The sequence below is a fragment of the Copidosoma floridanum genome, unplaced genomic scaffold (genome assembly GCF_036245765.1).
Source record: "Copidosoma floridanum isolate Cflo_tuat_1 unplaced genomic scaffold, Cflo_Japanese_pri ptg000025l, whole genome shotgun sequence".
NCBI classification, from domain to species: Eukaryota; Metazoa; Arthropoda; class Insecta; order Hymenoptera; family Encyrtidae; genus Copidosoma; species Copidosoma floridanum.
The window spans coordinates 7,858,266-7,874,223 of record NW_028321902.1 but is presented as its reverse complement, the minus strand read 5'-3'; the positions used below and the strand labels follow the sequence as shown (position 1 = coordinate 7,874,223).

The 15,958-nt window shown below is 37.7% G+C and overlaps 1 protein-coding gene across 4 annotated transcripts; it reads left to right on the top strand.

The window, feature by feature from the left end:
* The first annotated feature begins 112 nt into the window (after window positions 1–112).
* dop (microtubule-associated serine/threonine (MAST) protein kinase dop) lies at window positions 113–15,390 on the top strand. 4 transcript variants are annotated; one of them, XM_089595123.1, is made up of 21 exons: window positions 113–579; window positions 5,411–5,773; window positions 5,963–6,042; window positions 6,165–6,270; window positions 6,697–6,778; window positions 6,915–7,017; window positions 7,120–7,407; window positions 7,947–8,177; window positions 8,254–8,485; window positions 8,564–8,907; window positions 9,009–9,181; window positions 9,262–9,332; window positions 9,417–9,644; window positions 9,730–9,957; window positions 10,031–10,586; window positions 10,785–10,966; window positions 11,067–11,623; window positions 11,833–11,898; window positions 12,070–12,220; window positions 12,301–12,717; window positions 12,790–15,390. In XM_089595123.1, the coding sequence occupies exons 2-21, from the start codon at window positions 5,491–5,493 to the stop codon at window positions 13,512–13,514; spliced, it is 5,103 nt and encodes a 1,700-aa protein (XP_089451249.1). In that variant the 5' UTR covers window positions 113–579; window positions 5,411–5,490; the 3' UTR covers window positions 13,515–15,390. The 4 variants fall into 4 exon arrangements, with proteins under 4 accessions (XP_089451249.1, XP_089451250.1, XP_089451248.1 ...); XM_089595124.1 differs by having other exon boundaries at window positions 6,912–7,017; window positions 10,031–10,550; XM_089595122.1 differs by having other exon boundaries at window positions 6,912–7,017.
* The last annotated feature ends 568 nt before the right edge of the window (window positions 15,391–15,958 follow it).

The following is a 15,958-nucleotide window of genomic DNA, read 5'->3' as shown; positions in this document are numbered from 1 at the left end:
AGCCTCCTCATCCTCTTAAGCCCCCCCTGAAAACAGTGTATATATAAGTACACAAACACACAACAAAATGAGTGGTGAACTGGTGAATCAGTCGCTCGATAGCTTTCCGAGGGAGTGGGTGATGCGATACTCGCCGTCGCACTCGATCATTTCTCATCCTCGGCAATATATACATTAAACACCTTTCGGAGAGAGAGTGAATATACCTACTTACTATACTTGGAAGTATAAGAGTCAACAGAAGAGACACGACCATCAGTGACCTGATCCGAAAAGCTTCAGCTGTAGATCCTCCAGTGGAAGGTGTACCGAATCTTGGGCATTGTGTCGAGAAGAGAAAGAAAAAAAAAAAAGAGAGCGCGAGAAATGGCTGATGAAGCGTTTGTGCAGGTGGTGGCTGTTTGGCGGCTCGGAGCGAGCCAAACGGTAAGGCCATCACCTCGACGCCCCCGCGATCCTCGAGTCAGGCTTCATTAACGCCCACATCACTTGCAGCCTGCTTGCTTGCTCCTGCATATCACCGCACCAAGTCACCACCCATATACCTCGTTCGCCTCGAGGGAGCTGCGCCCCGTCAAGGTAGGAGAAAAATCTTACCCACAGGTATATATTTATACTTACCTTTAACGTAGCAGACTACCTTTACAGAGAGAAAAGAATATAAAAGAACAAACAGAGACATTGCTTGCGATACATTTTTTTTTGTTTGTTACTCGGGGTGATTAAATAAAAGAAACTTTTCAAATTCTCCTAAGAAATCAATACGTATACGTAGTCACAGGGTTGCTTGTTTTTCGGACCCTTGTCATATCCATGGGGGTGGAGTTCCACCGCAAGCTCTCAATGACATTCACGTGCAATTTAGGTACTATCTACATGCGTGCAGGGCGTGAAAGGCGTAAACTTTTTTTTTCCTCCCCTTTGCCTATCGTTTTGTGAGTTTACTTGAAAATTAGGGTAGTCTTTGACACCGTCACTTCATGGATTTTGTAACACCTGGAGAAAACAATTTTTTTTCTGATACTGTCGTGTATATTGTACGTCAAATTTTTTATCAACCAATAGTGCAAAATATTCCTAAGGAATGGTTAATTGTTTCCTCTTTCAATACATGATCCTTTGATTTTACTGAGTAGTGTATTCACAAGCAGTTTAAAAGAAAATTTCCACCACGAATAATGCGTTATATTTTTAGAAAAAGTTGCAACATAACGTATTTGAAGAAATGTACCATGTATGAATCTGTAAATAGGTATACTTATATAATTATATTCATGTTTACACCTTTTCCTTATCGTCTTCTATACTTATACGTAAATACCATACTCATGTATTTGGAGTGATATTACATTGTGCAATGTAATTTAGTACAAACGCGACCTTTTATACGCGAAATCTCAATGCCCGAGTGAAAAGTCTTTCCTCTTTGAGTTGGAAAAGAGGAAATCATAGCACTTGGATTATTGGTAAAAAAATGTACTGTCTGGGATGCTAATTCTCTTAACTTGATACTGAAAAAATTAATACGTTCTGGCGTTTTATAGTAAGGTTGTGCGCATTGTGCGTTGAAAAGATTTAAAAAAAAAAAAGTTTTCAAAACATCATAAACTTGTTTACATATTTAATTGTAATCAAAATAATTAAAAAATTTACTTGAATTTCCCATTTGAATTCACTGTTGCTTTTCAAACAGTACCATTTTATATAAAAAAAAAATCCTAATGTAACAACACGAATTTTATTATTATCATCAGTACCCGTATCCGCGCAGTTAACTGTGTAATACACATGCCATGTAGGAGCGCGCGTGATCGTACGCACATAATGTAGGATTTGGTATAATTTTGTATGAAACAATGAAGGAAAGTATAAGTAGGTAACATCTGTAACTTTTTATTCAAAAGCTATATTGTTCTCCCATAGGATGAGATGTATTTCTAAATATTTCACATGGGATGACGTCACATGCGCAGTAGTAGTATACCTGCTACGTACGGACACACCTCTCGTCTTTTTTTTTTTTTTTTTTTTAAGCACAAGTCTGACAAATCACGATGTAAGAGTGACTCATTGATGTTACAATGACGATAGCAAGGGATGCTGGGTTTATAAATGTTTCTCAATCACAACAAAAGCCCGGAATCTTCATTGCGCTAGGTTGAATACGTTTATTGACGCATGGTTACTTGCAAAAAAAAAACAAATAAAATGGATAAATGTTTGATCCGCGAGACTTATGCCATGGTTAAGCCTAGGTACACAAATTCGAAAGTAAAAAGAAACTTACGAGTCTTGAGTACATATCAGTGGCACTTTTTGCTGTCATTATATTGTTCCTTCTGCTCTCCTGTAGTTTAAAATTTGGGATGAAAAAGCTTAGCCTTGAGGAAAACGTCACTATTGATCACAGTTACTATTATTGTTTTATTTGTTATTTTTTGGATATTTCTCATGATAATCACACGTACACATGTACCAAAGCTCTGAGCGTTTTCATATTAAAAAAAAAAAAAAATTAAATTGCAATACCATATTTTAATATGTTACTTGTGTGTGCGCTAGTTGGTGAGTATGTATACCTATAAGAAGAGACGAAACAGGTGAGAGAGATGTGCACGTATATATCATTAGAAAGTGATGAATGAATGGTCAATGGTACTCATGGTTGTTTCATCGGTGAAAGCTTCGATAACTTTCCGTCTATATATATATCCTGCAACGAACATGGGTTACTACAATGTGGTAGTCCGGTCAGTTTAAAACTCGTTGAAACAAAAAAAAAAACAGTCAGGCAAAATCTCACCCCAAAAAAATGGTTGTTTCGTGCAGGAAGAACTTTTCGTGTGCAAAAGTAGCCTTGGCTCATCTTGAAAAAAAGTAACGTGAGTCGTAGTGGGGATACGGATATAAGCAGTTTTCAGGCTCCTCGGATAAGATATGTAAGTAGTTGTAGATGTACCTATATGTGCATAGATAACACGGCTGAAATACGAAATTAAATACTTATTTCACGTGAATGGATTTTATACGCATATATATTGTGTGTCAGATCATGTTATTGTCCTTGTACCTCGTCACCGGATCGCGTCAGCTCAAACAAATTGCTCAGTTTACTCGCCGCAGCTGTAAAATGTCAAACGTAAGAAAAGCAATATGGGATGGTCATATTTGGATAGTATTTAGATAATGTCAAAAATTCTTTTTTTATGGTTTTCGAACAAGTACCGAAAATCGTCCGCTGCAGAGAGTCATCTGTGCCCACCATGTATATACCTATACGCTTATGCAAATGTAAATTTACATGAAAAATTGCAAACGTATTTTTTACATTCTCGGCAAAGTCTTTGTGGCCTGCTTGTACGCGGCTTATCTTATGGCCGCATACGACCAATGACCTCTTGATTGCTCCCGAGCTTCATTCATTTTTAATTGTTGAATAACAATGAGTAGTTACTCCTGCCCTAGTTGCGATCCCGTAAATGGCTCTGTATAATTACATGCCCATTTTTTTTATCATAAATTTTCAAGATAATTATATCATTGATTGAGCTATTTTGGAGGTTTGAAATATTTTGCTTTTTTTTCTCCTAAACCTCGTACAAAGCTTCGTGAAATTTCATTAAAGAGAGCGGACTTTTTTTTATCAAGATCACATAGGAATCCCTACAACTTGTCCCTAAAAAATTTCAATTTGATTCTTAACACTATACAATATGTTGTATTGACAATACTTCATTTTAACTACTTTTAAATTAAAAAATGATGTATTTAATTTTTTTTTTTTTATCAACCGAGTGGTGCAAGTGTCCTATACTCACAGGATATAACGACAATGGCATGACGATTTCTTTCAATCTGTAACTAATATTATTCTTTAAAGATTGATTTTGACTGTCCTTCTAATGATAATTAATTCAATACCGTATATTCTAATATCATTTTTCATGCTGCTTTAAATTAATTTTGATTCAACAGAAAAAAAAAAAAAAAAATAAATAAATAAATAAAACCCCAACTTCAAATAGTTAATTTTAATGTGTGTAAAGCTTATATTCTGATTGTTTGAGGGTACCTATATAGAAACAAGCGAAAAAACCCAGTATTAATTTCAATTAGTCTCGAATTAAATATCGTCTCGATGTATTACTTTGGTTCTTTCTCTCGACGTCAAAGTACACCGCACGTTCTCGATCACTTTGACAAGTAAGTGAAAAAATATTTCGAAACCTGCATCAAGTGATCTTACATATATAGTTACATCACCAAGATGATACCTTTTCATAATTCAGTACTTATAGACAATCGCCGAATAAGCGATTAATAATTGATTAATATTAATAATGATGGTGATAACTGTTATTGTTATTAAAAAAAGTAAATAAACAAATTTTGCCGTGTTAAAGTGCAATGCAATTATAATGTAAAATTTGTCACAGTTTCAAAGTAAAAAATATAAAAAAACCACACACTAGGTACTTACGTGATTCCTTGTTCAATGACTGACACGTAATCCAGTGAAACATACTATTGTTCGAGTACGCGTGCCAACATGCGAACATGACATGTATACCCTATAATCATTCAAAGAAATAATTTTAACTTTGTGCGTAAGTACTCGTGTGCAGCTGAAGTAAAAGTGCATCTTTCACTTGTTGAGCATCGATAATGTGTAATTGCACAAAAAAGGCGTGCTTACCTACCTATCGCTCACCTTTCGAGATAAAGCAAAGCCCTTACTCTTCCACGTGTTTCCAGGAATATGAGGCGTGAGATACACTTTTTTGAAAGTTTTTTAGGTTTTCACTACGTTTTTCACAAATCTTGGGAACATTGGAAAAAAAAAAAAAAAAAAAAAAAAAAAAAGAACGAATGTACTTGGTAATTTTTCACTTAACCCTGCAATAAAAGGTTGTTACGCGTCACAATTTTATTTCATGTTTTCATTACCCCTTTTGAAAGGAGGCACATTTATAATATGTGCAACATAAGAAACGTAGAAATCTTTTATGCTAAAGGTACGCGAATCGGTATTAAACTGCCGTGCAATGTTTTAACAGCATCGGTTTGCTAAAATATTATTTTTCGGGTATCGTCGAGTTGAAAATTGTCGTTATACACATTAGATGGACTCGGTGGCGCTTGGAGATTCTATACGTGTATTAAGTATATATATACCACTGCGTCGGTATTAAATTGTAATACACGCGGATACACTGGGCACTATATAATACCTGTCTGAGTTGCTGCAGCGACTAGTTTCTATAAATACCTTAGAAAATAATTTCGCGAGAAATATCGAGTGGCCCTCCTTGGGAATACTTTCATCATCTTCGATATTACTTGACAATGGCCCCAAAATGCCAAAATAGTTGGATTAAAAAAAAAGGCCATTTATGAATCTTGTTGATAGGCGCAGGGGCGGTGGGAGTCGGGAGGAAGAGAAGAAGCTGCGGCGAAGAAATCGTGATCGTAACGAAAGAAAAAAAAAAAATGGACCACACGAGGAATAGACCGAGCAGGCCTCGACTGCGCGCCCACGACACCACGACCGCCCGAGTCTTGGTCTACGATCAAGCCGAAACCGATCAGGTTGCCGCCGCTGCCGATGCTTCTGCTGCTACCACCACTGCTGGTGCAACGAGCATCGCCACCAATACCGCCGGTCTCACCAGCAATGCGAAAATGGAGCCGGAGCACAATAATGGCCAAGTGATTCACAGGCGGCTTCTCTCAGCCCCCAAAGTCGAGAGTAAGGAAGCTCCGATCAAATCGGGTATGCATCATGTGTCCATTACATATTACATGTATAACTAATACACCGGGATTCGCGCGGTAAAAGATACATCGAGAACTATACACTTACTATCTACAAGTTTCAATCTGAGTAATAAATAAAGTTTTTTTTTTTATTAATATTTGTCACAGTTACCAAGTACGAAAAACTAATTTTTCGTTTTTACAGTCAGCACCGAGCTCTCCAATTTGCTCCGTATGCGCAACTCTGCCATTGGAAAGTCCGCCCCGTCTCTGTCTATTCACATGGTAATTAAGTACATTTACACTATGCAATTGTACCAGTGCATCGGATAATAACAATAACAATAATTGAAGAAACATTACTATTATTATTGCCATTGTCATAAATATACCTTTGATTTATTTAGCGAGACTTCAACGTACCGAGACGAGTGGCCAATAAAGCGTCCCATCGCAAGTCTTTCATCGCAACGACGTCGCCTACACTTCCACGATGTCACTCTCCCCTGTCAGGTACTTGTCTCACATGTCAACATATTTATTGATTATTTTTTTTTTTATTTTTTTTTATTTTTCATACTTTGAAACTTTAAACTAATATGTAATTGAGTAACTAAGCGTACCCTAGTCGACGGCCTCGAGATTGAGTCGTTGGTATGTTGACAAAAATTTCGCAAAGCTCTTTTGGCAGTGAGCTCCATCTCTCGTTCTTTCTTACTGTACGCGACAACGGCGCGATGATCTGCCAGTTGTATTTATTTATTTTCTTGCCTTTTTTGTTTTTTTTTTATCTTATAATTTTTTTATCTCGACGAACGATCGATTGATTAATTGATTGACTCTTGCTTTTTATAGAGCAACTTGCTGCTCTTGTTTCTAGTATTTTTAAAACTTTCATTTTAACGAATCTCTGTAAATTTTTTCATTTCTTCGTACCAGCTTTTGTCCCGGTTGTGGGAAGTCCTCTAGAGAGCCCCAGGATGTCGTCCAGTCCCCACTTTGTCTTCGTCCCGATAAAAAGGTATCTTTGATAGATCTGCCACCGGTTAAAGACATGTATTGCTTAATTTAATGAAAATTAATTTACTAATGTAGTATTAGTTGCAGTAGTAATTAATTGTAAAGCCATGCTGTTATTGTTTCGGTTTGAAAAGCAGGATCGGTGGAGGCGCCACCAACTCTGCGGACGGGAGACGGTGGTCCGTGGCTAGTCTACCATCCAGTGGCTATGGTACCACTCCTGGCTCCAGTAATGTTTCGGTAAGATTTACGTCTTTTACGCCTTTCATTAAATCAGAGGAACTTTTTTGCTCTACTTCAAGTGTATTTTTATTACCTTTTTTTTATTTTTTAAATTTACAGTCACAATGCTCAAGTCAGGAGCGATTGCACCAGTTGCCCAATATCCCAACAAAGGAGGAGCTGCGCATGCTATCCTGTCACTTCTCGAAACCGGGGACCCCTTGCTCCTCGGTACACCCGGGCTTTCCCAGTGTACCCATAGCAGGTGCTGGTTTGGAGGACGAGGCAGGTAGGCGTTCACCCCTTCACAGGCCGAGATCTCGAAGCCTCAGCTCTCCCAGTCGATCGCCCATACTTGATTGTGAAATTGTCATGATGAACACCATGTACAAGGAACGCTTTCCAAAGGTCAGTTTCTTTTTCTTTCTTGTTTATATTTCTTTATATTTATTCCCCCCCACCCTTCAACGATACTGGCAAAGTGCCAAGATAACCCAGTCGTTACTTTTGTTTTCACCTTGACGGTGTATTTTTTCATTCTCTTTTCTTTTTTACCTTAGCATTGTGTTGGAAACTCAAACAACAAAGTTTTTCTCGCAAGTTTATTTTTTGCTTTTGAGAGCGAAATATTACTTAATTTTCAAAAACTTTAGAGCTGAAATACACGTGTCATTAGATCGGTTGTTATCCAAATGGTGGTGTTTCAATGTAAATATTTTAGATATTTGTTTTAAAGCATGTATTACTTTAACATCATCTAACTATTTTCCCATGAATTTTTCTAAACAAATTTATGGATCTGCATTATCTTGCCTATCCGAGTGTTGACGACGACGATTTCGGAATAGTCTTGAACAATTTATTGATACCTGAAATGCGTTGATATTACTTTTATTATTTATTGTTAATATTATTAACATCGCTATTTTCTTACGATAATTAATTAGGCCACTCAACAAATGGAGGAGCGTTTGACGAACTTTATTAATGAAAACAAAGACATTGATGAGTACGAGCTCGTTAATCAAATGGCTCAAGACTCTCTGCCGATATTGCGCTTCGTCCACCATCAAGTGATCGAAATGGCTCGTGACTGTTTACAAAAGTCTCAAGAAAAACTCATTACTACGAGATATTTTTATGAGATGAGCGAGAATCTAGAGCATCTACTAGTAGAGGTTGGATTTATTAAAATTTTTTTTTGCTGCATAACAGTTAAATATTTTTTTTTTGAAAAATATTTTTTTTTCACAGACCAAAGACAAATCACTTGAAGCCGCAACGCGTCTGACTGGTCTGATAAAAAAGCTACTGTTGATCATATCGCGGCCGGCACGACTACTCGAGTGTCTCGAATTCGACCCGGAAGAATTTTATCACCTGCTCGAGCAAGCCGAAGGCCAAGCTAAAGTCACAATTGGTATAGAAAAAGACATTCCGCAGTATATCATTAATAAACTGTCTCTGAATCGTGATCCCATTTCTGGTGGGTTAAAGATCCTTTATTCATATTCGATGTATTTAACACTCGGACATTAATTTATTTATTTTCTATTTATTTCAGAACTTCAAGAGGAAATGAACAAACTTGAGGGCTCGGCAAATGCAAACGATAGCAATTTGCAACTAACGTCATCGAGTCCCAATCAAAAGGAAGAGGAGAGGATCCAGCAACGGGTTCCTTGCGAGAGTGATTACGAAATACTAAAGCTTATCAGTAATGGAGCATATGGAGCTGTCTATTTGGTCAAGGAAAAATCGACAAGACAACGATTTGCCATGAAAAAGATAAATAAAAATAATTTGATGCTGAGAAATCAGGTGGAGCAAGTATTTGCCGAACGCGACATCATGAGCTTTACTGACAATCCATTTGTAGTTTCCATGTATTGCAGCTTTGAAACAAAGGTTTGATATATATATATATATATATATATGCATATTGTAAAAAAAGTTAAAAGCTCTTTTTATATTATTAGCATTACTGTAATCATACATTTTTATTGCAGAAACACCTATGTTTGGTAATGGAGTACGTTGAAGGCGGAGATTGTGCTACTCTATTGAAAAACATCGGCCCTCTACCTCCAGATATGGCAAGATTTTATTTTGCTGAAACTGTTTTAGCCGTTGAATACCTACACAGTTACGGGATTGTTCATCGTGATTTGAAGCCCGACAAGTAAGCGCCTGCTGATTCTGAAATCAATCTTAAAAACGCAGATATTTTTGAATACATTGTTACAAATTTTTTTTTTCCAGCTTGTTAATTACAGCTCTTGGTCACATAAAACTTACGGACTTTGGTTTAAGCAAAATGGGTCTCATGTCTCGTAAGTAATTGATTATTGGGAATTTTGTATCATTTGTTAAATATACAAGTTACCTACAATATAATCGATCTAAATACATTTTAGTTGCCACAAATTTATACGAGGGTTACATCGAAAAAGATACCAGACAATTTTCTGATAAACAAGTTTTCGGTACACCTGAATATATCGCTCCCGAGGTAATTCTCCGTCAAGGCTATGGGAAACCTGTCGACTGGTGGTCTATGGGAATCATATTGTACGAGTTCCTTATTGGCTGCGTTCCATTTTTTGGAGAAACACCGGAGGAGCTGTTTGCTCACACAGTCAATGGTTAATATACCAATGTAACCAGTATGGTATATACTCCATTGGTAGGGATGAAGTATGAAATAATTTGTTGAAAAAATCTTTTCAGATGATATCGAGTGGCCGGAAGAAGACGACTGGCCTGTACAACCGGAAGCTAAAGACATCATAACAGCTCTTTTACAACAAAGTCCTCGAGAACGTTTAGGAACGGGAGGCTCGCACGAAGTCAAAGAACACCCTTATTTCTATGGAGTCAATTGGAACACCCTCTTAAGACAGAAAGCCGAGTTCGTTCCTCAGTTAGCAAATGAAGAGGACACTAGTTATTTCGATAGTAAAAATAATTTTTTTTTTACATTTCACTGATATTTATAGCTCACCAACATTATGAGTATTTATCTTTTCAGCGCGGATGGATCGTTATAACCACGATCTTGGTGATGAAACGGACGATACCGACGATTCACCCCTATTTGGTTCCTTTTCCTCGTATTCGCCGCAGTCTCGCAAAATTTCACAAACGCAGCTGCCAAATTTGAACCAGTCAGAAACTGAGCCAGATTCTTTGAAAAAGCAACTGTTTCGAAATGAACTGGAAAGAACCGTGGCTCAGTTGACTTTAAATTCACCTGTCTCGTCGGTACAAACCCTCTCCAAGACGGAAGAAATTGTTGTGGAGAAGCCTGTCGTGCAAAGCGAGCCTCCAAAATCATTAGTCCCATCAGCTGTTAAGTTAAAAAAGAGCTCGAGCGCAGACTCTCAGTCAACTGGAAAAAAAACAACATCACCCCCACTGTCTACTCCCATTGGGCCCAATACATCTGGTCCGTATCACAGTACACCCGAAAGCTCGCAAACCGAGTCGGATGACATCAGTCCTCAGATCCAGAGAAAGCGATTTGTTCATTCGCGAGACAAGCTTCCCAGGTTCAGTATTTCCTTCGATGATGATAGTAACAACACGTGAGTCCCCGCAGTAGGCTGCTTCTGCGCTTTATTTTTATTTATTTGTTTGTGTTATCCTTTTAACATTAAAATTTTATCACAAAATACACAACGTTTTTGCATTTTATTTTGCTACCATAGTATATGCATACCGTAATTTTTTATATTTTTTTCTTCTCTAAATATGTTGCTCTGAATTTTAACTTTTCTTTACAGGCTCGATCTGATGGCTGCTCACAGAGACTCAACCGAAGATAAGCTCGGCTCTAGTACGGACTCTTTTGAGTCTTTCACAGCTTTTCCGCTTTTACCTACCGGTAAGCAAAAATCACGGTCTGTAATCAAATCAGCGTCCACCAGCGGTCTTTCGTTAGTAATACCAACGGGTGATTATTCATGTATGTATTCAATATACATTAATTATTGAGACGTGATTTATTTATTTTTTTTTTTTCATAAAATTATTCCTTATTGAAATGCCCGTATTGCTTGTTTTAGATCCGGCTGCTGGTGCAAATCAAGCAATAGAGTCTCCCGGGGGTTCATCAACGGCCTCGTCGCGTGATACGTCGCCGTGTCGGGAACTGAGTCCCCTGGTAATGAGCTTGAAGCCTCCGATAATCATTCGCCGAGGTCCGAACGGTTTTGGATTCACTGTCCACACAATTAGAGTCTACTACGGAGACAGTGACTTTTACACCATGCACCATTTGGTCATGGCAGTCGATTCATCGAGCCCGGCGTTTGAGGCTGGCTTGCGTCCCGGTGACCTCATCACTCACATAAACGGCGAGCCAGTTCAGGGCCTGTATCATACGCAAGTACTGCAGTTGATGTTAAGCGGCGGTGATCACGTAACTTTGCGCAGTACGCCACTCGAGAATACCAGTATTAAGACAGGAGGTCGCAAGCGGGAGCCTGCCCAGAGTAAAATGGCCAGGCGAGCACTGCATCAGCGCCAGCGCAAACAGAAGCGAGATCACAACGACAAAAAACGCAAGACCTCGCTATTCAGAAAGATAAGCTCCAAACGAGCTAGTGCTGAGATGCAGCAGGTATACTCAGAGGGAATCTGTGAAATTTTAGCACAATTATGGCTCTGTTTAATTTATTATGATTTTTTTTTTTTCATCGTTAAACTTTCATTTTTTAATTTTTATATAGTACTATACCTAATACCCACAAACAAGGCATTTATTTGCACATCGACATTAAGATAGTTAAACACGGCACTAAGGACAGTTTTTATTATTTTTCATTGCAGCCATTATGTATCAGTTCTCCCTTGTCTGCACCCATACTACCCAGTGACAGCAAACCACCCCTTATGGTATGCTTTTGTTTGATTTTCGTTTTTTATTATTTCTCCCTTCACACATCACGTATTCATAATCCTTATCTATTATTGTTTAATGATGTGGCATTTGAAAAACTTATCCACTGATATCCAAAAAACATTTTTTCAACGTTGCTGGAAAGATTATTGAATCATAATTTCCAGATGGCAGCTGGAATCTGTTCACCGTCAATGGTGACGCCCACGCGATCCTTTCAGGCATTTGCCAGACAACAACAGCAAGATATATCGGCGCTTTTTCCGTCCCCAACAGGAGCACCAAACCGTCCCAGTGCAGAGTCTTACAACTCAACGGGTAAACATGAAATTGGCGCTCATTCACGTAAAGATTTGTTCCTTTTTACAAGCTTATTTACTTTCGTAACGTCTGTGTAGCTCATTCGAGTCCAAGCTCAAGTCCAAATTCATCATCACCTGGCTCGAATACTTCGATTGGTGGCAGCGGTGGTGTCGGCGGTGGCAGCGGTGGTGGTGTTGGTGGAAGCAACCATGGGGTCAGCGTCAGTGGCAGTTGCTCTGGTAACTCTGTCAATACCAGCAACTTGGGCAGCCAGGCCCATTACCAGAGACCCAGCACGTTACACGGGCTCAAGCACAAACTGCACACCGCAGCCAAGAATATACACTCGCCGAATCGGCGCAAATCCGTCGGACACATTCCCCTCTCGCCGCTGGCTCGCACGCCAAGTCCTTCGCCCATCCCGGCCAGTCCGACGCGAAGTCCTAGTCCCCTTGCCTTCCCCACAGGCCATCAGCCTGGCAGCTCCAATACAACACAGTCTTACAGTCCTGGTAAGATCATTGTTTATTTTGTGCGTTACAAAATTTCTCCAGCCTCTGATAATTAACAATATTTTACTCTAGGCGCTTCGCTATCGACGCCAAATAGCCAGAAAAAGGCGTACAGCCGTCCAAAGTCTGCTGAGCCCGGCTCGCCCCTCCTGCGACGTGCTTTGAGTCCAGATCGGCTACATCCACGTTCGGCTGAAACGAAAACGTCGATATCGCCGTTGGCCAACAGCGTAGTCAAAGTAACGCCTCGTGTGAGCATAGCCCAGAGTACGTACCCTGAAAGTTCGGACGACATCAACAGCAGCAGCAGCGATGCTGGTTTAACTTCCAGTCAAATGAAGGACGATGTCACGGGTGTTAGTTGCTGCAATACCAGTAATAGCAGTAATAATAAACTGGACAAAAAATCGGAGCAGCAGAAGTCAATCGTCGACTATTCGAAGCTCGGCCTTGGGATTTCGATTAACATAGCGAATGTGCCGATCTCAATGTCGAACTCGAGTCAGTTGCCAAGAATAGCTGAAGAGAAGGACTCACCGACTGGTAGCAAAAGCGACGAACCTTTGACGACGCGCGAATTCATAGATGCTGGACAAACACAAGGCAGTAAAACCGAACAGCAGATCGTCGTCAATAAAATAGTCCAGCAAATACAAAACGAGTCGTTATGCGAGAGCTTCGAGCAAAGAAAGTTTCGTCCAGAGGCAGCTGGCGAACCTGATAATAGAAAGCTACTCAGGAGGTACAAATCAGAAAATCTGGACTCGACGTCGCAAGATTTTAAAAGTAATAAATAAAAGTAGCACACGTTGTTTGCTGACTGACTATTCTCTTCCTCATTTTCTTACTTTTATTTTAACAAAAGAAGAATCTTGGCTGATGCCGCACTCGTATAAAATTTCCGTCTGTTAAAAGCTGCAACAAAAGAGCAGATTACCTAATAAAATTAATTGTGGGCAGGGGCGAAAGGATATGTGTGTTTCATTAATGTGTTATCATCAAGTTTTCTAACGGTCAAAGGAAATGCGATGTTTATCAATTGTAAGAGTGATTAAGAAAGTTCATGGAAAAAAAAATTATTCTAGTACGCGTATTATTAATCTAACAATAGTTTGCATGTGTATTGACTGTATGTATCACCAGTGAAAATTAAATTATAATCGTTTTTTAAAATTTCGATCTCGTGCACACTCATATTTTTAAAACATTAAATCTTATAATCTACTCGACTCTGTGTAATGTAAAAATTAGTCTTACTCGCAAGTTCACTATTTTAAATATATATATTTATTTATTTACTAATCGACCTTTTTATTTCCATTGATATATGTTACTTGTAATTTTTTTTTTAACTGTTCAAAGAAACTCACTTTTTCCGAAGTAGAAAAGTTTTTAAAAAATGAAGTAAGTTACAATATATTTTAATGTTGAAGTTAAAGAGCACACTCGTTCATATATACATACAAGTTGGAGCACTCACTGCCTCTTAAAAATTGTATTTCAAAATGTTCGTTAAAACAATGTTTATTATAGCTTTTGAGTAAAAACAAAAAAATGGACTAAACACCCATCACCACCATGCACATTTAGCCAAGTACATTAGCTTATGTGGAAAAATTAGTAAATTGATAAAAATAAACGTAGAACAGTTCATAATCTTCTTCAGTGACTAGTAACAAAGAATTTCAGTAGTTGATAAATAATAGTAACGATAATGATGCTAACTATGACTGCTAAATCAAGCTGCAGTATTTGTGATCTCAAACACTATATGTCTCTCGCAAAAGTAAATCGCGACAGATTTTTTTTCGTAAGTTCCAATCAACATTTGTCATAAAAAAAGCCGTGCCAACTAAATAAATGTGGTCGATGTGTTTGATCGAGTAAGTCTTGATTCTCAACAAACGAAAAATATTTTTAATTTTACAGAAAATAAATAATATTTTGACTACAAAAAGCAAATAATGAGAAAACAAATATATATATACATGTATGGTGGCAGCAAAAATACGCATCGATAGAAGAGATATTTATGCAGGAAAAAAAAATTGTTGAATCAAACTAGTGAAAGTCTCGTATTAGTACTATTATGGGAAAAAAGAATTTGATGTAATGATTCGTGTTATAACCTAGTGCTAAAAATAATGTTACTTAGAAATAATACAAAGGAAAAGAGTAATAAAGAGTTAGATGCATTGCAGCTTATTATTTTGCATCTATGCATTACAGTAGAGTTGAAATTAGTTTTCATGCTGTCAATTTTTTTTGTCTATCGAAGCGTTTAACCATACACTTATTTTTTTTTAATCAATGTAAACACAAATGTATTTTTGGTGAATGCGTTTCTTTGTATATTGTTTTTTCTGTATGTGTTGGCACAAAACAATGAATGTGCACAACGTTGTATAGATACATAATTTAATGCTTCTGCATTTAATTTGGATGTTAGGATGAAAGTTATTTAATGAGAAAAAAAATCAGGTTCATCTGATCAGTTTGGAAATATTTTAAAAAAATTGTTCAGTGCAAGAATTATTTTTTTAAATGATTGACATGTCTGGTCTATAACTGTGATTCTTTTGTCTCTCTGAAAATGAGAGCACGTAGACAATGTAATGGTGTCTACAAAGGTGTATTAAATTATAAATTATTTGTTTTTAAAAAAGTATCAAATGTCTACATTCATTGAAGAAAAAGAATAACTATGTTTTTGAATGGTTCCTCTCTCCCTCTTGCTCTTCCTAACTAACATTTAAAATACACTACCCGTAAAAAGAATGCAAGATACTTTGTAATATACTGATATGTTACCGAGAACATTAATATTTTTAGCTTATACCATCAGTTATCGTTATTAAAGTGTGCTTTAATGGTAGTTTCCCCCTACCTCGGGCGTTTTTTTGAGAGGCTGGTGTGCCCTCGGTACGAAAAATAGTTCGAGACGAAAACTTAGTACTGCATAGATACTTTGCACAATCATGACAAATAATTTATTTTGCAAAGGCTGTTGCGAATTTCAGTACTTATTAGCCAATCAATTACTATGACCGATAATAGAATCGTAAACTTTCCCCAAAAGCCATAGCAACCGTTTATAAAATAACCATTTTTTCTGCTCTTCCGCCAGCTCATATCATTTTTGTTTTTTTGCAAAAAACTGTAATTTCCGACAGTTTTTTTGCAAAGCAACTGCTAAACCTGCTAGCGATTCCGCAGTTTTTAATATTTTTTTGATAGCGCA